Genomic DNA, 23,754 nt, shown 5'->3' on the forward strand with positions numbered 1-23,754 from the left:
ATAGTATAAGTGATACACAACATTTACTATACACAAACACACACATTAGAAAGTCGTTCATACACTTTTGAGACCGGGACGGTTTTCCTGGTTTCACCTTGCCGATCCACTCATACTTTTTCCAGCCTTTGGATGGGGAAATTTCAAAACTTCAAGTTTAGGCTTTAAACGCGTAGCTGGTAAAATACTTAAATGCTTTTGAGTAATGCGGAGCTATGCACTATACACACTATTGTTTTCACACGATTTAATATTTTAGAATGATATGTAATAAAAAAGACAAAATTAATGAAATCATGTCACGCGTGGTCTTATTTTTATAAAAGATGTAAGTTATAAGATGATGCAGAACATATGTGAAGTGTTTATTTACTGCTAGACATATAGGGCCAGTAATCTGATATAATCAAGCATATAGTTCTTCTCAGCTATAGTGTCTATAGTCAGATCTTTTAGTACTTTATACTATTCATTATCCATACAGTAGATAGTATATGACAGCTGGCTCTTAGGAATGACAGCGTGTAGATCTAATAGACACCTTGTAGAACAGATATAACAACTCTTGACCTAATAGACACCTTGTAGAACAGATATGACAACTCTTGGCCTAACAGACACTTTGAAGAACAGATATGACAACTCTTGACCTAGCAGACACCTTGTAGAACAGATATGGCAACTCTTGACCTAATACCCACCTTGTAGAAAGGATATGACAACTCTTCGACCTAATAATGGACACCTTGTAGAACAGATATGACAACTCTTGACCTAACAGACAACTTGTAGAACAGATATGACAACTCTTGACCTAATAATAGACACCTTGTAGAACAGATAAGAGAACTCTTGACCTAACAGACAACTTGTAGAACAGATATGACAACTCTCTTGAACTAATAGACATCTTGTAGAACAGATATGACAACTCTTGACCTAATAGACACCTTGTAGAACAGATTTGACATTGACCTAATAATAGACACCTTGTAGAACAGATATGACAACTCTTGACCTAATAATAGACACCTTGTAGAACAGATATGACAACTCTACCTAACAGACACCTTGTAGAACAGATATGAGAACTCTTGACCTAACAGACAACTTGTAGAACAGATGTGACAACTCTTGACCTAATAGACACCTTGTAGAAAGGATATGACAACTCTTTGACCTAATGATAGACACCTTGTTGAATAGATATGACAACTCTGGACCTAACAGACACCTTGTAGAACAGATTTGACAGTTGTCCTTTAAGTTTCCTCCTGTGAGGCCAGGCAACCCTGTGTAAAAGATAAAAGACACACTGTAGAGCTAAGAGACAAAATTATGCTATAATGGTAAATGTGAGACAATAATTTTTATGAAAAAATATTTAGAAAGATGACGATGTGAAATAAATGAAGACAACATGCTTGCTACAGCAGAACCTGGTATAGTACTGGTCAGGTACAGGATTAATTAATTTCTCAACTAATTAAATCGGTTCTTTAACAAGTTCAACTTGTAGAACTATTTTTTGTTTGTTCTCTATGTGTTTGATGATTTAACAAAGTGTATATTCTTTATATAATTTTTCAATTATTTTGTGAAATATATAAATATAACTTAACAGTTCAAAATATAAAGGGAATGGCTGAACTGCGTTAAATCTGAAGAATTTGATCTTTTGGAAATATTTTCCGACAAAAAACAAGATATCTCCGATAATGCGCAAGATATCTGCGATAAAAAGCAAGAAAACTGTGACAACGGTGTGTTCCAAGGAGAAGTTTTGGACCCCGGGTTTCCCTTAGTGTCTGTAACCACAGCATCAAAAATAAGGAACAGAAGCTAACCAAAAATATAAACCGGCATTATTTGAACCGCAAAAACACTGTTTCTCCTTATAAATAAATTTTATCCAAAAAAAAACCTTGAAAATCTCCAATCTAAAGGTTAAGTTTTTACAAACAGAAATGAATTAGGGCTCGAGTCACTGAAACTCCGTGACCGTACCAACTTAAAAAAGCTATTAAAAAAGTATATGCAGTATAAATACAGACTATAATAAACGACAACAATGGTTTGATTAAAGTTTCTGTTCCTGACAGAGAAGAAGATGGATATTATGAACTAGAACTTAAAGACGGAGTTAAATACATTGGTAGGACCATTCTTGAAATAAAAATTAAAAATAAAAGAACATTCATATTATGATAGGAGCGCCTCTCAGACTTCTAGGATACTTAACGATTTCGTAATTTTCAGATTCGATCCACAAAAGCTTAATATTATCTGTCTAAACTTTGATTGAAATACCGTGTCACTTATATTGTAAGTATGTCTTATAACTCGGACACAGTTTTATATGATTTTCACGAGACAGACATCAGATAGAAATATTATTGGTCGCGCTCAACTATATTTTCTATAGGCTTTAGCCTATACACCTTTTTATTTTACCTCGACAGTCCTTAAAAGTAATGAATATTTACAAATGATTTTTCTATCATATTGTAAGTTTTTTTTTTTTTATTTATTTTTTGGATATTGTATCGCAAAAACTGAACAAACAATCCTAACCAAAAGACTTTTTTTAAACATGTGAAAAAAAATCTGCAATTTATTTACATTGATAAAGAAATTGAGTCGAATTTTCTAATCCTTATATTTTTACATCCTAATTGTGGAAACCTTTGGTAAACTTAGATTATTTAGTTGCAACTAATGGGAAAGACTCAATTCCTTTACAAATTAAGTTATTATAGAAAAAGATGTATTTATCCACTGTACACTCTACAGGATGTATAAAAGAAGAGTTGGGAGATGGGGAAGGAGAACTACAGATACCCGCAGATTGGACTGGTCATTGGACCACAGGCAAGATATTATATTTACCCAAATTATAAACACGATCTTTAAACACTTATCTTAATTCCGGTTTTAATCAAAATCATGGACGGACTAAACCATTATCTCAGGGACGGACTAAACCATTACCTCAGGGACGGACTAAACCATTATCTCAGGGACGGACTAAACCATTATCTCAGGGACGGACTAAACCCTTATCTCAGGGACGGACTAAACCATTATCTCAGGGACGGACTAAACCATTATCTCAGGGACGGGGCCCATAATTTGGTGCGTAAGCGGTAAAACAAAATTCGGCCCCCCCCCCTAAAAATTGAACAAAAAGCAGTAAATTCCTATTTCTTATTTGATCAAAAAATATAAGTTTACAAACTCTAGTTCTCGTACTTTCTATTTGTAAACTCCAGTTCTCCTACTTTCTATCTGTAAACTCCAGTTCTCATACTTTCTATCTGTAAACTCCAGTTCTCATACTTTCTATCTGTAAACTCCAGTTCTCACACTTTCTATCTGTGAACCTTAGTTATCACACTTTCTAACTGTGAACTTTAGTTCTTTAACTTTCCATGTGTAAAATCTAGTTCTATCCTACTTTCTGTCTGTGAACTCTAGTTCTCCCTCTTTCTATCTGTAAACTCCAGTTCTCCCACTTTCTATCTGTAAACTCCAGTTCTCATACTTTATATCTGTAAACTCCAGTTCTCACGCTTTCTATCTGTAAACTCCAGTTCTCCCACTTTCTATCTGTAAACTCCAGTTCTCATACTTTATATCTGTAAACTCCAGTTCTTCAACTTTCCATCTGTAAAATCTAGCGTAAAATCTAACCTACTTTCTATCTGTAAACTCCAGTTCTCCCACTTTCTATCTGTAAACTCCAGTTCTCCCACTTTCTATCTGTAAACTTTAGTTCTTCTACTTTCTATCTGTAAACTCCAGTTCTCACACTTTCTATCTGTAAACTCCAGTTCTCCCACTTTCTATCTGTAAACTTTAGTTCTTCTACTTTCTATCTGTAAACTCCAGTTCTTCTACTTTCTATCTGTAAACTCCAGTTCTTCTACTTTCTATCTGTAAACTCCAGTTCTTCTACTTTCTATCTGTAAACTCCAGTTCTCCCACTCCCTATCTGTAAACTCCAGTTCTCACTCTTTCTATCTGTAATTTTACAGGCATATTAGTATAAATAATCAGATGAGAAAATAATTTTAACAGGTATTTCAGGTCATTTATTTTATTTTTTTTCCGTTGTGTCTTTCATTCCTTGATGTTTTATTTCCTTGGGGGGGCGCCCCCCTCCAGAAGCTTAGGGTGGGGCCTGTGTACCCAGGCCCCCTCCCCTGTAGTCCGCCCCTGATCAAAGTGCCATTAAAAATTTTAAAATATTATTTTTGGGTCTGTCATTGTCATTAGCATGATTTATAAAGGGACTGTCAACGTAATTTGATGTGTTTATAAAATGTTGTTTAACGTAACTTAAATGTGGGTTACAGAGACCTGATTAAAAAATCTTTATGTGAATATCATCGTAGTTGATATGGGTTTAAAGAAAATATCAACACAGATTTGATGGCTTACGTCATACAACCTTAAATTATCTTTCCTTAGATAGACTAAGGAATTGAGTCTTTGCCACAAACTCTGATTTTCTAATCACTATATCTTTGAAACCAAATGTTGTAGACCTTAGATATTTCAAATTATGAATTCTGTTAAATCAAATAATCAGAGTTTGAAATATCAAAGGTTTACAACATCGGGTTCTAAAAATATTGGGGTTTAAATATTTGATTTTGTTACAAAGATTCAATTCCTTTATTGATATGTTACCTACTTTAACCTTTCTCCGTATGTTATGTTGCCACCCTGAAGTCACTAGTTTACTAAAGTCGTCGAACAATATAGACTTTCTACTTTCATTTCATTTCTACCAATCTTTCAAACAGCAGAGACACATATGCATGTAAACAAAGATAAGTTTGTAAAATTATAGGCGGGGCGTCGATACTTGGAGGTTGGCTAGTTGGTTAATTGGTTAGGTTGAATCATTGGTTAGTTGGTTCATTGGTTAGGTTGAATCATTGGTTAGTTGGTTTTCGTTGATTAATTGGTTTGTTGGTTAGGCTCCTCATCTTAGACACTAAGTTACAAATAATCATGTAAATGGATATGTTTCAAACCTGCAGTAAAAATAAATGACAATGTATTATTGCAGTTGAATATTTAATAATGTATCTTACTAGTTTGTGTCCGAGTGAAAAGAAGTAATTAAGGGTCTGAATGTTTGATGGTATAGTTTAAAACATTTGTAAATACTTCTGAAAATATAAAACCCGATTGTTAAAGTGGAATTTACTATGGATTACAAAGTTATTTATGGATTTGATCTTTCAGTAAAATGTTTCAATGTTTGTTGTTCCTTTTGTCGGAGAGTTAGTTTGGAGTTTCTCCGAGAGAGGCTTTGGTATAGACGACTTACGGGATGGGGGGGGGGGGCTTAGAAGTTGTATTTATAGGAAAAAAAGTTGTCAATTAAAAGTTTCTCTTTGTATACTTGTAAAATTGTTACATGAGAAATGCTTATAACGGATCAAATAATTATTAATTAAAAGTCGACCTCAGTGTATTGATATAATTGCCGACCACTGTATTTGTATTTCACAAAAACATATTCTTTATCAGCACTGATACACTTCTTTTGTTTAAAAGAATTGTTCGCTTAATTTTAGTGCTGATTCTTAGCTTTCATGAACTCTCTCTTTACTCCAGGAGAAAGTATATTACGAGGTTGGTTTAAGAAAGGAAGGTTGGAGGGAAGAGTGCGAGCTGAAAGCTTTCAGGATTGTACAACAACAGAACTACTATTCAGGTAAACAACTATATAGTGTACTGCACTGTTTACATTTCAGTTTCACCCGGGTAAACAAAAAATTAACTTGGCGAATCTGCATAAACTTTAATCACATGAATTTTGCCAGAATGGGATGATTCATTTGTCCTGTTTTCAGTTGATTACTGCCCTCAGAAGAAAACAGACATCTCTCATTGCAGTCCTGGCTTTACTGTTTTGGGGAGCGCTGAGTTTAGTTGCAAACATGTTGTAAGCTACAGGGGAGTAGCAAATGTATTATAGAATAAAACAAGACTCCATCTTTAGCCTGGTTCAGCATTAACAAACATTACACCATTCAGCTGAAAAAATGAGTATAATCTCTGATGAGTATGCCATGTACAACTATACCAGTTTTTACTCGACCAGCCATGAGATCTGGACTGCTGTGGAAGATTCCTCTTGATGGGGCTTTAAGGCTTACAACTCTCCATTTGCATAGGGGGTGCAGTTATGAGTTTCCTTAAAATCCCCCTTAGTCTGAATAAGTATAACACTAAGGAAAACATGGAGCAATCCCTGATACCCTTCCTCCTACAAACCTCCCCTTATCTCTCTCCTACCTGTTCCACAACTCGATGTCAAAAGAACTATTTGGAGAGGCCTCAAAGTGTAGAAATAATAAGCAAGAAGAAAAAAGAAAATTGAACAGGAAAGATTGGAAGAAAAAAACCAAGATCCTCTAAAATAGTTCTTTCTTGTAAAGTGGCGTGTTACAAGGATATCCAAAAACATCTTTTTTTCAAAATTAGCCAAAATATGATTGGAAGATATATGAACAAGAAGAAAATGAAGGATAAGAAATATAGAAATCTCAAAATAAAGGAACAATTGAAAAAAAAACCGTTTTATTCGACCCTGCCCCTCTACCCTCCTCCTGCCTTAAAACCGCCTGATCAACTGTGTGCAAGGTCAGACATTCCTGGTTGCCCAACAAGAAAATTAAAGATTCAGCAATATTGCAAAACAGAATACATTTGCATCTGATATCATATAAATTTTCAAAAATATTGTAAAATTTAATTAAAATAAATTATTAAAGTTAAAAAATTTGTCTCATTTTGTCTTGTATATTCTGTACATGCACTGTAAAACTTGCCTAGTTACTCAAAAGTCGGCGTGATTCTTTATGTGAACAAATTTTGTTTATATTTTTCAACAATACCAATGCGTTTGTTTGAACTAATGTTGGTAGCTTTAAAATCAAGGAAACACCAAAAAATGTCTGTTTCTGGGAGGAATTTGAACTAAGTAGTCCAAGCATGAACTGTGTTGAAGTCAAAAAGCACAGAGATACAGGCAGCTATCAAAATTTTGCATGAGTTTTCAAGACGGGGTCGACTTTACAATATCACAATGCATTGGCTTTTGGTGTTATACCTTACTAACTCAGTCATACCTTTTTCAGGCCCTAGATTTAAATCATCAAAGATTCGTAATCAGCTTTTTCTAGCTTTAGTTTTTAAAAAAGTAATTGGCAAAATTAATTTTTGCTTGAGAACGTGTACATTTGGATCATTGTGAAAGGTAAAGCCAGCTTACTCAGAAACTTTATATTTGGAAACAGAAAGTTATCTTTCATAAATATACCCGACCTTTTGTATATTGGCGTCAAATGAATCGCATAAAATAGGATTAAAGAATTATAAATGAAAATTACTTCAGAAACGGTATTCCCCATGGACCATACCGCCGATTCCGCCGCGATGGTCAGCTGGTTCAATACGGGTTCCACAAGAACGGAATCAAGGTTGGAAAACATCTCAAGGTTGGAACAGGGAACAACTCCTACTACCTGGGTAACCTGGACTCGATGGAACGGTTGGTTGGTCAGGTTGTGTTCCTATATCCAAACCTCCAGAAAACTATTTTAGGTAACAACCAAACATTTCATAACTTTTAAAAAAAAAGTTACAACAATTCTGAGTAAAATAAAAACTAATTTTTAGTATTTTTATTCATATTCATATATATACCTAGACTCAGGGGCATACTCAGGGGGGGGGCTTTGGGGGCTCAGCCCCCCCCCCTAGAAAAATTCCTGAATACGCCCCTGTTTAGACTAATAAGTTCATTTTTAATTTTAAATACAGAATTACATATTGGGAAAAATACGGATTTAGATGAATAAACATATTCTTGAAGAATTGATATTTAGGAGAATATGTTGACGGGAAGATGATATCTGGAGTGTATTCTGATCTACAGGATGCATATTTACATATATTGATGTTTAGGAGAATATATTGACGGGAAGATGATATCTGGAGTGTATTCTGATCTACAGGATGCATATTTACATATATTGATGTTTAGGAGAATATTTTGACGGGAAGATGATATCTGGAGTGTATTCTGATCTGCGGGATGCATATTTACATATATTGATGTTTAGGAGAATATATTGACGGGAAGATGATATCTGGAGTGTATTCTGATCTACAGGATGCATATTTACATATATTAATGTTTAGGAGAATATATTGACGGGAAGATGATATCTGGAGTGTATTCTGATCGACAGGATGCATATTTACATATATTGATGTTTAGGAGAATATGTTGACGGGAAGATGATATCTGGAGTGTATTCTGATCTACAGGATGCATATTTACATACATATTGATGTTTAGGGGAATATGTTGACGGGAAGATGATATCTGGAGTGTATTCTGATCTACGGGATGCATATATGGGTGACGAAGTAAGTCCCTTTAAAATCAAAATAATTAGGAATTTTTTATTTTAACATTTTCGCTAAAATTTCCAACACATAGAATAGAATAGAATAGATTGAAAACTTAATAAAAAATTTTATTTAATGATTATAATTGCATTGGTTTAAAAGATGAACAAAGGGACATTTTTAATTGGCTTTTTAGCATTTAAATTTGAGTTTTCGTCATAATTTGTGATTTGTCTAATCTTATTCTTAAATGGGAATTTATTTTTTATAAACAATCAGAGATTTGAATAATGTAACTTTTCAAACATTTCAATCAGGGGGCGGGCATAACTCTCCTAATTTTGCCTGGCTAGGTTTATACTGTACAGTGAAATTTGTCGAAAAATGTTTCCTTATAGTAGAATTTCTGATCGGGTCATTGTGTACAGTGGCTGTACAACAAGAAGTCTAAAATTCCAGATGCCCCCTCTATTACTAATATCTCGATGATTTCAATATGCTCTGAGTAAATTGTTCAAATATTTTCAAGGATTTTGGTTCTGTTGGATTTTTAACTTTTAAATATTTTCCTAAGGTTGGGTTTCCTACCCTCGTATTCAGCTCAGAGAGAAGAGATAAGCTCAAGTTCGATCCTTCAACTTTTATGAGGATAAGTAGGTCATGAATACACTAATAATAATGAAAATAATTACACTAATAATAGTATGATGAAAATAATAATAATTATAATAATAATAATAATAATAAATAATAATAACAATGATAAAATAATAATAATAACAATAATAATAATAATAACAACAATTTCAATTAGCACAACAATAAATTAAAAATTAATGTTATAATTCATTTAAAAGTAATTGCCCATGGATAACTTAAATATTTTCAGAACCCCCCTGCAGAGAGATGAATATGAGTCGGGTACTGTTTATGTTAAACAATCCAGGTAATGAGAGTTTAACAGATTAAAATGTACAAAAATCTATTTTTCAACTTCTCAGAGGTTCGAACTTTTGGAATAGCCATAAAATACCAAACGTTAAAACATTATCCACAATGGAAATTTTTAACTGGAAGTGATTAGTTGCATTGGTTAAATCCTTGCAAGGATTTAACTTAATCTTCGGATTAGAAAGTAAGATTTAATGAATTCTGATGCAGAGATTAACAATATAATAGTCTTGGACTCAGAACTATTCTCTTTCTTTAGAATACATGATTTGCTGATGTTATTTTATTTTTAAACATATTTTTAATAAATTTAACTAAATCTTATTTTTAGAATTCCTTTTGCCGGAGAGGGTCTCTATGCTTCAAGGAAAACATAATATTATATTATAGATGTAAGAATTTTTTATTATATGCATCATAAAATCTAACAACGAAAAATATTGCTAATTTTTTTATTATGAAACATTTTACGGGGCACGAAAAGCTTAATTAGTTTTAATTATGAATTATTAGTTATTATTCAATTTTGATTTAATTTGTTTAAATATATGTTTGAAAGATATATTGAGGAAGGTCAGCTGGTTTGCTTATTTAATGGAAACAGAATAACAAAGGTGAACATATTTTAGTTTCTAAATATTAACATGGCGGTCTGTGTCTAGTGGGTGTATTTAGTGTCTGGATTAAAATTGTAGTTTGTGTATAAAGTTACCATATAGGAATCAAAACGCTTATCTATTGTATAGTTACCGTATGGGAATCAAAACGCTTGTCTATTGTATAGTTACCATATGGGAATTAAAACGCTTATCTATTGTATAGTTACCATATGGGAATTAAAACGCTTGTCTATTGTATAGTTACCATATGGGAATTAAAACGCTTATCTATTGTATAGTTACCATATGGGAATTAAAACGCTTATCTATTGTATAGTTACCATATGGGAATTAAAATGCCTGTCTACTGTAGAGTTACCATATGGGAATTAAAATGCCTCTCTACTGTATAGTTACCACATGGGAATTAAAATGCCTGTCTACTGTATAGTCACCATATAGGAATTAAAATGCCAGTCTAGTGTCTACTGTATAGTTACCATATGGGAATTAAAATGCCTGTCTACTGTATAATTACCATATAGGAATTAAAATGCCTGTCTACTGTATAGTTACCATATAGGAATTAAAATGCCTGTCTACTGTATGTTACCATATGGAAATAAAACAAAGCCTGTCTAGTGTCTTGTGTACAAATGTACCAAGTGGGAATTAAAATGACAGTTTAATATCTATAGATATAAAGTTGTAATCTGTTTGTTTGTCCGATCATAACTCAGGAACCCACGGACCGATTTGCCTAAAATTTTGCTTGGGGAACTCGGGAGACCCACGGAAATGTTCTTAGCTTGGTTTTGAGATTTTAAGCTGAGTAGGTCGACTTTAATAGCGAACTTTATAAAGTCCCATGTGCAAATGTATTTTGCTTTGTCTACGTACAGGAATTAAGTTTTTGACACAAACTAAAATTTCCTTTTGGTGTAAACCTTGGATATTTCAAACTTAGATTATTTGATCTAAAACAGAATTTATAGTTTGAAATGTTTGAAGGTCTCCGACATTGGGTTTCAAAGGTATAGGGATTAGAAAATCAGAGTTGTTGGCAATAACTCAATTCCTTTATTCTCGAACTGTAGATAGATATTTTATCTAACCAATCAAAAGCGAATACTAACATTATACAGCCAATGAAGAGAAATCACTGTTAATTAGCCAATTCTCAAAGATTGATGCGTATTAAATTTTCAAGTCATATCAAAGTATTCAATTGTTCTAACCGTTTTTGGTTTAGTTGCCATGGGTTAATCACAATAATAGGATTCATTTTAACAGTGCATTTTATAATTAAAGTGGCTGTTTATTGTTGAATCACGACGTGGGAATTTATCTTCATGTTTTATTTTTTAAACTTATTTTTTAGACTAGTAACAGAAAGTGTGTAAAGTGGGGGGATGAGGACTGGTCTGACTTCAGATTAACCCTAGATAAAAGCACAGATCTAGATATACCTGGAGAGTATCAAGAAACTCGAACCTACTCCGCAACCCTCGGACATAAGGTACCTCATACTAAATGAATATGTAGAATGAAAATTATGTTTGTCTGTTTCTCAGAATAAAGATAGAATCTAAATTGGCAGTGCAATTATATTGATTTTTATTGTCATTATTATTACAATCAATTAATTTGATTTTTAAGATCTTTTAGGGTTTTCTCCATGTTCTATCAGATTTTGTTGGTTAATTCTGAGTTTTACCATCTTGTGTGGTTTATTAATTTACACCCATCTTTTCTGCGGTCTGCTCCAGATTAATTGTTTTCGTCACGAGACATTTAAAGAGACAAAAACATTGAAATATGATTTATACTTCAATATTTCAAAGGACACCATTGTAAATCGAGCATTGCCATCTTTGCATAGAGGGCACTTGAAATTACACTTACAGTCCCATTAAGTATCTTACTGTTCAGGCATGTCACAGTTTTGGTAGAGAAAAGAACGCCATGTTTCATGAGTTTGAACATCCCAGATTTGGTTCAATTATGTCAGTTGTTGCTGTGAAACCTATTTATAAAGGTAACCTTTAGCAAAGGTCTTTTAAAGTAGTATATTAATTTATCAAAAATGTCCATGTAAAAATATTCAGTTCTTTTTTCAGATGAAGAAATTCTAGTTTCCTATAACTACAATATCTGCCATGCTCCACCCTGGTATCAGGAACAATGGGTTCAACATCTAGTCAACCGGTAGCCATTTTGTTTTAAAATCTTACTTGGAGACATTTTGTTTAAAAATTCAACTGGTATAGCCATGTTAAAAAAAATAATTAGGTAGCCATTTTGTTACATAAAATCTAAATTGTAGCCATGTTTTGTTTTATATTTAACTTTAATATCTACCGGTATCTATTTTGGTTTAACCGTCCATGTACGAAGCAGCCATTTTCTTCTAATTTGTTCAATCGTTAGCCATTAGTTTTCCTTCGACCATTAGACATTTGTTTTTCATTTCACACCAGTAGAAATTGTGTTTTAACATTCAACCAATAGCCATTTTTTTATACTTAACCGGTAGCGATTTTTTAAAAAATATTTAACCGTTAGCATATTTTTGAAAGTCCAGCCAATAGCTAACTGTTAGCTATTTTTAATTCTCAACTGGTAGCAATTTGACGTTATAATAAAAATCTAATAACCATGTACATTTTTTGAGGAAGCCCATGGGTACCCTTTGGGTTAATATAGGCCAAAAAAATTAAATTTTTTTCTTCTTCAAAATTTGAAATTTGTTTCCAAAGTGGTTTTAAACTCTACGGGCAACGCCGCTCACTTTAGCTAGTAATCTTATTAAGCAGTCAAACTTTTTTGAAAAATTATAGTATTATAAAGTGTCTGTACAAAAGTGCCCAGCGTTGCCCGTAGAATTTTAAAAGAAATCTATTAAAAAAAAATGTTGAAAAATTTTTTTTTGAAAAAATAAAATTATGTAACTTTGCCCTTAATTCTTTGTTATTCCCGGGATACCCCTGGGTTCCCTCAAAAAATGTCAGCCCATTCGGTCCAGCCGTTTGGCCGGCTATAGGGAACATATATATGAATGTCTTGTTTTATTATATAAATATATTTAGTGGTTTAACTCGAGAGCGAATCCTGGCAGCCAGAGAGAAAGAAGAACAGAAGAATAGTTTAATAATTCCTGATCATGTATTCAAAAATATTCCTTATTAAATCATATCAAATATATTTTAACTTCTTTCATCAACAAAAAAGCCGCATCATCGTGTTAAAAGTGGAAGACAACATTTGAAAAAAATACCATGCAAATGAACAAAGAGAAGAAAAAATACATCAATTTAGAGCTGAAACATTAGTTTTTTGGAGATTATTTTAGAAAAATAATTTATACCCTTTTTGTTTAATCGGCTATAGAACAGTAAACCTCCTATACAGAGGCGCAACTAGGACATTTGCTAGGGGGGGGCAATATATTATTTTGTTTGGGTTTTGGGGGGGGGTTAGGGGGGGGTTTCCCCCCTTTTTCGAAAATTTTTCAAAAACCAAAGTGCTTTTTTAAGGGTTTGAAGTCGAAATAAAGGATATTTTAAGTTGTTGCATGCAGATTTGACTGTGTTCAATTCAAATCGATTTTTTGTTCTTGTGTTTTTACAAAATTTATACTTCCAACAGCTGTAAAATGAATGATATGAGTCAATTCATTGAATATGTGTGCGAATCGCAAAAGAGTATTTTTTAAGTACCTGGTTTAATTACAGATTAAATTGCAAGAAATAATCATTTATAGTTTCTGGAAAAAAAGCATAAAAATACATAGGTAAATAATAATTTCAATCATCTACATTGAAAAAAGGACAGATAATGTTACCTTTTCTCTTGAAGTTATTGAATTAATGATTGATCTAACCAACATTAATAATCTAAATTAATTTTCGATTTTACAGAACTGCTGTCAAAGAAGATAAATCTTGTTAGTTATCAAATATGATAATCAGTTAGAAATTTGCCAGGTTCAGAATTTTCTCTAGATTTAGAACTGAGTTTTTGCCACAAACTCAAATATTCTAATCCCTAAATCTTTGTAAACATTTGATATTTCAAACTTGGAATATTTTACTATAAAAATTCAAAATTTTATATCTACGAGTACTCTATAAACTCAACACAAATAAAATACAGTTCAGAACTTTTCTTTACATTAAATGTTTACAATAGCCTTTAGCCTCTCAGGTGCTAGGGGAGGGCGCGCGCCCGGCCGTCCCCCCCCCTAGTTGCGCCTCTGCTCCTATAAACTGATTGAGAAGATAAATCAATTATATACAAGGACGAATTGAGAAGAAAAAACAAATCTTTTCTTGGACGGATTGAAAAGAGAAAACAAATCTATATTAGGATGGATTGAGAAGAAAAAAACAAATCTTTTCTTGGACGGATTGAAAAGAGAAAACAAATCTATATTAGGATGGATTGAGAAGTTAAAAAAATATACTTGGACGAAAAGAAAAAGAAATCTATTAAGACGCGACGGTTTGAAGAGAAAACAAATTCAAGGATGAATTGAGAAGAGAAAACAAATCTATACTCGGACGAATTGAGAGGTTAAAACAACTCTATACTAGGACGGATTGAGAAGAGAAATTAAATCTAAACTAGGACGGATTGAGAGAATTGAGAAGAGAAATCAAATCAATACTGGGATGGATTGAGAAGAAAATATTTATCTATATAAAAGGATGGATTGAGAAAGAAAAAAAAACTCTAAATGGAGTTCAAAGGTTTCATAAAACATTTCGTTGATTTGCAGCAATTACTCGATATTTCTTTTCAGGGTCGTGATACAGGAATTTGTCATCCGGGGGCTGAAATGTTCTCGATTCTTCCAGGATGGGCACAGTGGGGTATCAGGGAGGGGGGGGGGGTTCAGCATTATTGAGGTTACATCATAAACCTCTTAATTATTATTATAAATGGAAGAACATTCCCAGAAGACTTTTTGGGGAGGATCGGAAGCCCATGGGGGTGACTGAGTCCTTATAGCCCCCACCTATATACGCTTCTTTTAATCATAACATCAATTAAGTTCAATTATTTTTAAAGGCCGCAACTAGCACTTTTGATAGGGGGGGGGGGGGGCAAAATATTATTTTTTAATGGTTCTATGTCGAAAAAAAAGGAAATTTTCAGTTGTTGCATGCAGATTTGGCTGTGTTCAATTTCAACAATTGTAAAATTAACGATATCATATGAGTCAATCAATTCAAAAAAAATTTGTTAGTACCTTGTTTCATTACAACAAGAAATAATCATTTTTATATTCTGAAAAAAACACATTAAAATACATATAAAATGTTAATCATCTACATTGAAAAAGGACAGATAATGCCACAAACTCAAATATTCTAATCCCTAAATCTTTGCACCGAGTCGAGTGGTGTAAAGCTTTGATATTTCAAACTTAGAATATTTTACCAACATAATTCAAAGTTTGAATATAGTTCGGAACTTTTTTTTACATTAAATGTTTACAATAGCCTTGCCTTGATCGAATTCAGAAAGATAAACAAATTTTTTTTAAACTAACATAAGAATACAATTCCTACAATTTCTTTTGGTTTTATTATTCCTGACTCCAGTGATAATGATATTCGCCAATCTCTCTTTTCATTTTGCAGGGGGGCGCCCCCCCTCTCAGGTGCTAGGAGAGGGCTCGCGCCCGCCCCCCCCCCCCAGTTGCGCCTCTGTATTTTCGATTACCTTTAGATCGGTTATTCATCAGTAATCCACTAAAAGACGACATTTTCTCAAGTTAAGTCTGTAACGGGGAGATGCGCAAAACACCTTCCCAAAAACCGGTTTCTAGTTTCACAATGGCGGGATTATAGATAGCAGTGAGTGGGCGCGGAAACACGTTGTGTCGAATTATTTGAAAATTCTTGTTAAACCGTTTATTTACGATAAGTTTTGTAAAGTTCTTTTCAGATAAAAACGTTTGAGTCTAGCGCTAGCCATATTAATGTTAAAAACTAGGCCGTTTCATTATAAATCTCTGCAAAATTTAATTTTTAGTCAATAATTTTATTTATTATTCCAGAGAAGTTAAAATACAAGATGAACACCGAAGCGGTGGCTCAGCTTGTTCAGGTAAATTATAGCTTACGTTCACGGCCTTTTAATATAATTGAAATCCAAATAGTGATTTGGGGTCCGTAATAGAGAACGATTTTTGGACCCTCCCCCCCTTCCTATCAATTTTTTACATTTACTTTTTATTATTGAGGGTTAGGTGAGGTTAAATCAATTTCTGGGCTGAGCGCTGCGGCGGGTATGGGCTATCCATGAAAAAATTTATATGAGGGGGGGGGGCTCAAAAATGTTCTCCAGGAAATTACCTTTTTTAGTTCAAAAGATTGAATAGTCTTCTTGCCCTTGAACCATTGATTATATCACCCTTTGCTCGTCTTCGCTCCATATTTGATTAACTTTGGTAGTTGTGGTTTCTGATTTTTAGTTCGAGAAATTTAGTTGTCGGATGTTTACACCCTTCAATCCGAATAACAAGACGTATTGAAGCTTTTGTCTTCTTTTCGAGTGATCTCTCACGATTTGGGGGGGGGGGGGTCTTAAAATTATGTGTTTAACAGCACTTGTTTATTCGATAAACGTTACTATTTATTATTTAAACTCAAGTCGATTACAAGATCGAAGGTGCTGCGTATTTTTTAAGTTCCAAATTGTTAACTAACATTTTGCTTGTTTTATTAGGGGGAGGGGGGTCATTGTATGTGCTGAACAGTACATACAACATATATCAGCTTAATATATATTTTATCCTAATTATTCACGAGTCGAATAGTTCGAAAGTGGTGTGTAGTTTATTTTTTACTGAAAACTAAATTATAAGAATCTGTATTGTTTTTAGGTGCTGGAGAAGACCATCTCCCCCGACCAGGCGGAGCTCAAGGCCGCGCAACACTTCCTAGAATCTGCTGCTCAAACTAACCTACCGGAGCTCATTAAAACATTATCAGATGTGCTCTACCAGGTCAACAGAATTTAGATATAAGGGGCAAATGCTCATTGTTATCGGTGATTTTCAAATTGTCTGTAAACGTATTATTGCACAGTTTCACTTTCAAGGGCATGCACTTTCTTATTGGCGGGATCGTTTCTATAGAACCCCCTCCCCCGCTGATTTGATATTGTTTCAAAGTTATATATGTCGAATATGTATAATAATTGATTTTTATGGTTAAATGGTTTTACGTGTCGTGTTTAGGGAGGAAACAGTGCTGTTGTAAGACAGCAGGCTGGAGTCCAGCTGAAGAACTTCCTCTATACTAATGACGAGAGCTTGAGGGCTCACTACGAGGAGAGATGGCTCGCTATGCCGGAAGATATACGCAACTATACGAAGGTGATAAAAATTAACCCGCTGTACATTGTAACATTTTTTTAAAAATTATCAGGAAACTCGGAAGGTTGTACAAAACTTAATGGGTTGGCCATCTGTTTAAAATACTTTCCAATAAAAATGATTCCCAATTTTGGGATCCGGAAAATAACTAAGGCTTTCACTGCTCAAAGATGTTACTATAGTCCAGAATGATCCAAACTCTACCTTAAAACTTACATCATATTTTTTTAATGGAGCATCAAATGACTCGTATTCGTTGATTGATTTATTTTTTTAAATTAATTATCTAATGTATTTTTTCAATCTTTTATTAAGGCGAACGTTGTGAACACGCTTGGGACAGAAAGTTTTCGTCCGAGCGCTGCAGCTCAGTGTATCCAGCTGATTGCTATGGTAGAGCTGCCCAGAGGATTGTGGCCGGGTTTGATCAGTATCCTAGTACACAACGTGACAGATCCAGAGAGTACATCAGTTCTCAAGGAGTGTACTCTCCAGGCTATAGGATATATCTGCCAGGTTAGAAACGAACTGGATGAATAATTGACAATGAGGATGATATGAAAATTTTAGTGCTAGAAAAATTATGTCGATAATGTGAACCTTAAATGCCGAGACATATAAAAACTCAATCTACATTTAAACCGAATTATCGTCCAGTGAAAAGTTCTGAAACTAACTTCATGAATTTAGACCAATTTTTTAACAAAAAATAGTTTTTAAACTTTTTGTTTTATTTTTTTTCGCTTATGCTTTATCCTGAAACTTGATGAACCATTTAGAGATAAGGAAGCTTTATAATCTTCCTTTTTTAAAAAGTTCAGATTTAGGTTTTACAAGTAAAAAAGTTATTTTTGCAGTATGTTTGATATTTTACCCCTTGGATCCGTATCCGTTGATACCCTTTTTTTTCGCTTATTTTTGCGGAACCGGATCCAGGAAGCCAAAATCTTGTGGATCCAACGGATCCGGACCCTAAGCACTGAATTTATCATTTGTATATATTTTAATTCAAGATGCCGTTCATATGAATATTTTTTTAACATTTTATGTTCTCATTTTTGAACCAGATATAGATTTTAATAATTTGATAATGAATATAACTTGGTAATTTGTTTATATTGCAGGATGTCGACTCAAGATGTTTGGAGGAAGGATCCAATGAGATCCTGACCGCTATTGTCCATGGTATGCGCAGAGATGAACCCAGTAACCAGGTTAATTGTTTATTAATATGTTTGTTAATGTAAAATTTCTATTTAAACCTAGAGATCAAATAAAATATTTCCATTATGATCAGTGATCACCTATCCAAACATCTCGACCCCTTCAGAATCAATCACTTATTGATTTTCCAGAAAAAAAACCTTCTAAATTACCATTTTTAAAAAGTATAAAAGAATTAAACTGCGTGTTTGTGATTAAGTGTTTTATATATTTGAATTGATCCTAGGTTAAACTTGCTTCAACCAACGCTCTGCTCAACTCCCTCGAGTTCACCCGGGGCAACTTCGAGAAGGAGACTGAAAGACATTTCATCATGCAGGTCGTCTGTGAAGCCACACAGAACCTTGACGTACAGGTTAGTTGTTCAAAAACAACCATACTATATGTATCTAGATTTCCACTTGTGGTAAACCGGGATCCATTTAGTAAAAATGATAATAATAACTCTAATTTCTTTTTACAGGAAATCTTCCAAATTCGATTTCTTTTATTCTTTTATACGAATTAAGGTTGGTTTTCGGAGAGAAAAAATTATTTTAATCTGTTTACTTCAGGTTAAAGTTTCTGCTCTACAGTGTTTGGTGAAGATTATGTCCCTTTACTATCAGTATATGGAGGCATATATGGGCCAGGTTAGTTCTATTGTCCATAATGCATCTCATGGATATAGATTTTCCTCAATTTTAATTTTTCAAAGTACTTGGGGTAGGGTAATTATCTTCAAAATTAGTTTCTTCCAACTTGAGTATTTTTAACCTTACATTAGTGGGAACTGGGGCCTAAAGTGCATTTTTTAAGAAATAATAAATGATGTACGATGTTTGCCATTTTGTGTTCTGTTTTTATTTTTTAAGCTTTGAAAATCAGTAACCAGATTACATCCCTGCCTCTTCTCTAATATAATTGAAAATCAACTAATAATTTTCTTAATTTGAATCCACAAAATTTGTCGATTGTAATATATATACAGAATCTTTCATGTAGTTCCTAGACAAAGACTTAATTTAATGGATAAACTGACAGTCGACTTTTTGGGAACCCAGATTCGGAAAGTTATAAGACCTGGGATCCGAACTAGGTAGGCTTCAGAAATCACCAGAACTTTAGAAATAATTGTTCAGGCATTATTTGCGATAACCCTGGATGCCATGAGAGCTGAACAGGACGAGGTTGCTCTCCAGGGCATAGAGTTCTGGTCTAATGTTTGTGACGAGGAAGTTGATCTACAGATAGAGGCTAGCGAGGCTACAGAGGCTGGTCGACCTCCAGAACATGTTTCTAGGTTAGAACATAGATTTAGATTCATCTCCGATTCACAACGGTGCCTTTTATAGTTATACCTTTGTCTTATCCAATTGTTAATTAGAACAAGGTTCATTGTAAATCGGACACGCCACTTTTTTATATTTTAGTATATAAAGCTTTATTGTTTATAAGGGAGATTTTTGGCAGGTCTAATAATAATAATAATAATAATATATCTTATTTAGATTCTATGCTAAGGGAGCTCTTCAATTCCTAGTTCCTGCTCTTATGCAATCCCTCTGCAAACAGGTTACTCAAATTTTTATCTCTTGAACTGAACTGAACTGAACTGAACTGAACTGAACTGAACTGAACTGAACTGAACTGAACTGAACTGAACTGAACTGAACTGAACTTTCAGGAAGAGTTTGATGATGAGGATGACTGGAACCCGTACAAAGCTGCAGGAGTGTGTATGATGCTGCTGGCTACCTGCTGTGAGGATGATATAGTTCCTCATGTTCTACCCTTTGTCAAGGATAATATCAAGGACGCAGACTGGAGACACAGGTTTAGCCTTATCCAGTATTTACTTTTTCAGAGACCGCGATATAAATAATCCGGATCCGTTGGATCCGCAAGATTTCGGCTTCCTGGATCCGGATCCGCTAAAATATGCGGATCAGGATCCAAGGGGTAAAATATCAACCAAAAACTACAAAAAAAAACTTTTTACTCCTAAAACCCAAATCTGAACTTTTAAAAAAAGAGATATTATAAAAATTTCCTTATTTCTGAATGGTTCATCAAATTTTAGAATAAAATTATGCGTTTAAAAAACACACAAATTGAAAATTATTTTTTGAAAAAATTCAATAAATCAACGAAGAAATGACCTGGATCCGGATCCATTTTTTCCAGTGCGGATTCATGATTCGGATCCGCATCAAAATTAAATGGATCCTAAGCTCTGTAAATAACAAGGAAATTTAACATCTAGACCAAGATCCCATTGTATCTAAAATAAAGATATGTTGGACTGATTTTTCTTGGGAATTCAGTTTATTTAAGAACCAGGAAATCACGTCAAACCCAACTCAAGACTTAAAATGGAGTTAAAATAATATGTTTAAAATAGCGGGATTAAAAAAATAGTAAAAAAAAGAAAATCATAATTTAAACACTGATGTTCTTAGAAGTTATTAGATGAGATTTGAATCAATTTGTTGGTGTATAATTTCTTTCGATTCCATTCCTTGTCAACTGTTCCTAATCATATTTGAATATTACAGGGATGCTGCTCTTATGGCGTTTGGTTGTATCCTGGAAGGTCCTGATCCAGTCCAGCTCAAACCCCTAGTGGAGCAAGCTATGCCTATGCTCATTGAAACCATGAAGGACTCCTCTGTAGTAGTCAAGGTACTTATATCCTCGGGAAGCAACCTGAGGTCGTAATTAATAAATAGCGAGTAATAGTTTAACTAGGAAATTTAACCTTAAGTAGTTTATCTAGGAAATTTAACCTTAAGTGCGTTAGAAACGTAAATAACAATATTATTATTTAGGATACTGCTGCCTGGACTATTGGTAGAGTATGTGAACTTATTCCTGAGGCGGCTATCAATCCAACCACTCTCCAGCCACTTCTTGAAGCTCTGGTTACTGGCCTCTCTGCTGAGCCTCGTGTTGCCTCTAATGTCTGTTGGGCGTTCTCTTCCCTAGCGGAGGCTGCCTACGACTCTGCGGATAGGATGGAGGATGAGGAGACACCTAGAACCTATTGTCTCTCCCCCTTCTTCTCCCCAATTGTAGAGAAGTTGCTATGGGTGACAGACCGCGAGGATGCTGGATCTTCAAACCTCCGCGCAGCTGCGTATGAGGCTCTCATGGAAACTGTGAAGAACTCCCCGAAGGACTGCTACGACACTGTGCAAAAGACCACTGTGATTATCCTTCAACGTCTTCAGCAAGTTCTACAGATGGAAACCCATATTCAGAACCAGACTGACCGGGCGCAGTTCAACGACCTGCAGTCCCTGCTCTGCGCAACTCTGCAGTCTGTTCTGCGCAAGGTTGAGCCTGCGCACGCGCCCGCAATATCTGATACGATTATGACAGCTCTTCTGCAGATGTTCCAGTCTTCAACCCAAACACGCGCCGGAGGAGTACAGGAAGACGCGCTAATGGCAGTAGCAACTCTTGTTGAGGTTCTTGGAGAGTCTTTTATCAAGTATATGGAGGCGTTCAAACCCTTCCTTCTGATAGGGTTGAAAAATATTGCAGAATATCAGGTCTGTCATGCATCAGTTGGTTTAGTAGGAGATATCTGTAGAGCACTGGGAAACAAGATCACCCTCTTCAGTGACGAGATCATGGAGGTTCTCATGTCAAACCTCAGTGATAACTCAGTTCACAGAACAGTGAAACCGCAGATTCTCTCCGTATTCGGAGATATGGCGCTGGCCGTTGGACCCGAGTACGTCAAGTATCTTGATGTTGTCATGACAACCCTGATGCAGGCTAGTCAGTGTCAGGTGGATAGATCAGATTTCGATATGATTGACTATCTGAACGAGTTGAGAGAAGGATGCCTTGAAGCGTATACAGGAATTATCCAAGGACTGAAGGGAGATGAGAATACACCAACTGATGCTCTAGTCCGAGTACAACCTCATGTAGCGTACATAGTTCAGTTTATTACTGTAGTAGCACAGGATTCAGAGCACAGTGACGCTAGTGTAGCAGCATCAGCAGGTTTAATCGGAGATCTGTGTGCTGCCTTTGGAAAGGATATTGTGAGTATGCTTGATGTTGAACCCATCTCAGAGCTACTCACACAGGGTCGCAGGTCTAAGATGACCAAGACAAAAACCCTGTCGACCTGGGCAACCAAGGAGATCAGAAAACTTAAGAATGCGTCCAGTACTGGACCCTGAGATGTGTGTTGAAATGATATGAACTGTTAGTGACCTACTCCCAACTCTAGTCAAGGGTTGGAGAACTCTCCTGACTGGGAACTCTGCAGCATCGAGGTTGCAGAGTTCTAAACCTGAAGGCTGTGATATTCGTTGACTAGTGATTATGTGACTTGTGATGACGTTTGCGTGTGACAACATTTCATTCTAACCTTGTTGTCATTGTGTGTTCTATCCGCGATATTATTCTGATCCAACCCTGCTCCGTACTGGGCGTAATACAGGCAGCAGGAGCATACCAATCCTGTTATGTTAAACCTGGTGTATACAACTAGATAATTGATACGTTTGGAGCAATGGATTGGAGGAAACTGAGTTTGTGTACAAATTGTTGTTGACCAAGGATGCTATTTGAACCCTGAAACTTGAGGCTGTGCTAGTGTTTGACCGGTGTGATAAATGGGTGTCTTGAGACCCCGTCTAGGTCCAGTGTGGGTATCCATGGTAGAGTGTTGTGACCCTGGAGCCCGGTCTTGTATTCGTTATATTCATTCTGTTGAGAGAACCTGATGTGTGAACACTGATTTATTCATTTATATCTTCTTGTTTCTCTATTGTTTCCATTTCTCTAGAAGTATTCTTCACTACTGTACTCCTTATACTTCACATAGACACCAGAATGGCATAGTACGTGAACCTTTATTTAAAGGTTCGGGAAATCTAATGTTCGTTTATAATGAACCTCCGTTCAACCTTTGCATTACAATTCTAAGCGTTAATTATATCCTAGATTGTGTCTGTTAGGAATATTTGTTTTAAAGAATACTTCTGAATAATTTAGTGAAGATTACAAACTAAGAGTTTGTACAATCTTTAGTTTGTGATAATCACGAAATTAATTTTAAACATTTGAATCTATTGAAGTAGATATTATGTAAACGCATGTATGAGAATAAATTGTATTTTATTTCTTAACTCAAATCCGTGA

At 34.6% G+C, this 23,754-nt stretch overlaps 2 protein-coding genes across 4 annotated transcripts; both read left to right on the forward strand.

The window, feature by feature from the left end:
- Positions 1–309: 309 nt before the first annotated feature.
- Positions 310–13,211, forward strand: LOC111699086 (histone-lysine N-methyltransferase SETD7). The gene is made up of 16 exons (XM_023469651.1): positions 310–328; positions 1,389–1,458; positions 1,639–1,833; positions 2,103–2,155; positions 2,794–2,871; positions 5,635–5,734; positions 7,421–7,629; positions 8,390–8,460; positions 9,017–9,099; positions 9,332–9,388; positions 9,725–9,760; positions 9,953–10,007; positions 11,374–11,511; positions 11,925–12,030; positions 12,113–12,200; positions 13,082–13,211. Exons 2-16 carry the CDS (start codon positions 1,421–1,423, stop codon positions 13,179–13,181), a joined length of 1,407 nt encoding a protein of 468 aa, XP_023325419.1. The 5' UTR covers positions 310–328; positions 1,389–1,420; the 3' UTR covers positions 13,182–13,211.
- A 2,792-nt stretch (positions 13,212–16,003) lies between these two features.
- On the forward strand, positions 16,004–23,741 carry LOC111699072 (importin subunit beta-1). 3 transcript variants are annotated; one of them, XM_023469629.1, is made up of 13 exons: positions 16,004–16,109; positions 16,888–17,010; positions 17,245–17,382; positions 17,698–17,898; positions 18,507–18,596; positions 18,833–18,961; positions 19,161–19,238; positions 19,728–19,888; positions 20,097–20,160; positions 20,273–20,421; positions 21,144–21,270; positions 21,417–23,400; positions 23,608–23,741. In XM_023469629.1, the coding sequence occupies exons 1-12, from the start codon at positions 16,077–16,079 to the stop codon at positions 22,785–22,787; spliced, it is 2,664 nt and encodes an 887-aa protein (XP_023325397.1). In that variant the 5' UTR covers positions 16,004–16,076; the 3' UTR covers positions 22,788–23,400; positions 23,608–23,741. The 3 variants fall into 3 exon arrangements, with proteins under 3 accessions (XP_023325397.1, XP_023325400.1, XP_023325401.1); XM_023469632.1 differs by having other exon boundaries at positions 23,613–23,741; XM_023469633.1 differs by having other exon boundaries at positions 23,644–23,741.
- Positions 23,742–23,754: the final 13 nt, after the last annotated feature.

The sequence above is a fragment of the Eurytemora carolleeae genome, unplaced genomic scaffold (assembly GCF_000591075.1).
Source record: "Eurytemora carolleeae unplaced genomic scaffold, Eaff_2.0 scaffold329, whole genome shotgun sequence".
Lineage (NCBI taxonomy): Eukaryota > Metazoa > Arthropoda > Copepoda > Calanoida > Temoridae > Eurytemora > Eurytemora carolleeae.

Bases quoted from the DNA above. Each gene is read 5' to 3' on its own strand.
- LOC111699086 (XM_023469651.1), top strand. From the start codon at position 1,421: ATGCTTGCTACAGCAGAACCTGGTATAGTACTGGTCAG. The intron at 1,459-1,638 runs GTACAGGATTAA...CAAAATATAAAG, and splicing joins CCTGGTATAGTACTGGTCAG to GGAATGGCTGAACTGCGTTA. The intron at 2,872-5,634 runs GCAAGATATTAT...TCTTTACTCCAG, and splicing joins GACTGGTCATTGGACCACAG to GAGAAAGTATATTACGAGGT.
- LOC111699072 (XM_023469629.1), top strand. From the start codon at position 16,077: ATGAACACCGAAGCGGTGGCTCAGCTTGTTCAG. The intron at 18,962-19,160 runs GTTAGTTGTTCA...TGTTTACTTCAG, and splicing joins CACAGAACCTTGACGTACAG to GTTAAAGTTTCTGCTCTACA. The intron at 20,161-20,272 runs GTTACTCAAATT...CTGAACTTTCAG, and splicing joins TGCAATCCCTCTGCAAACAG to GAAGAGTTTGATGATGAGGA.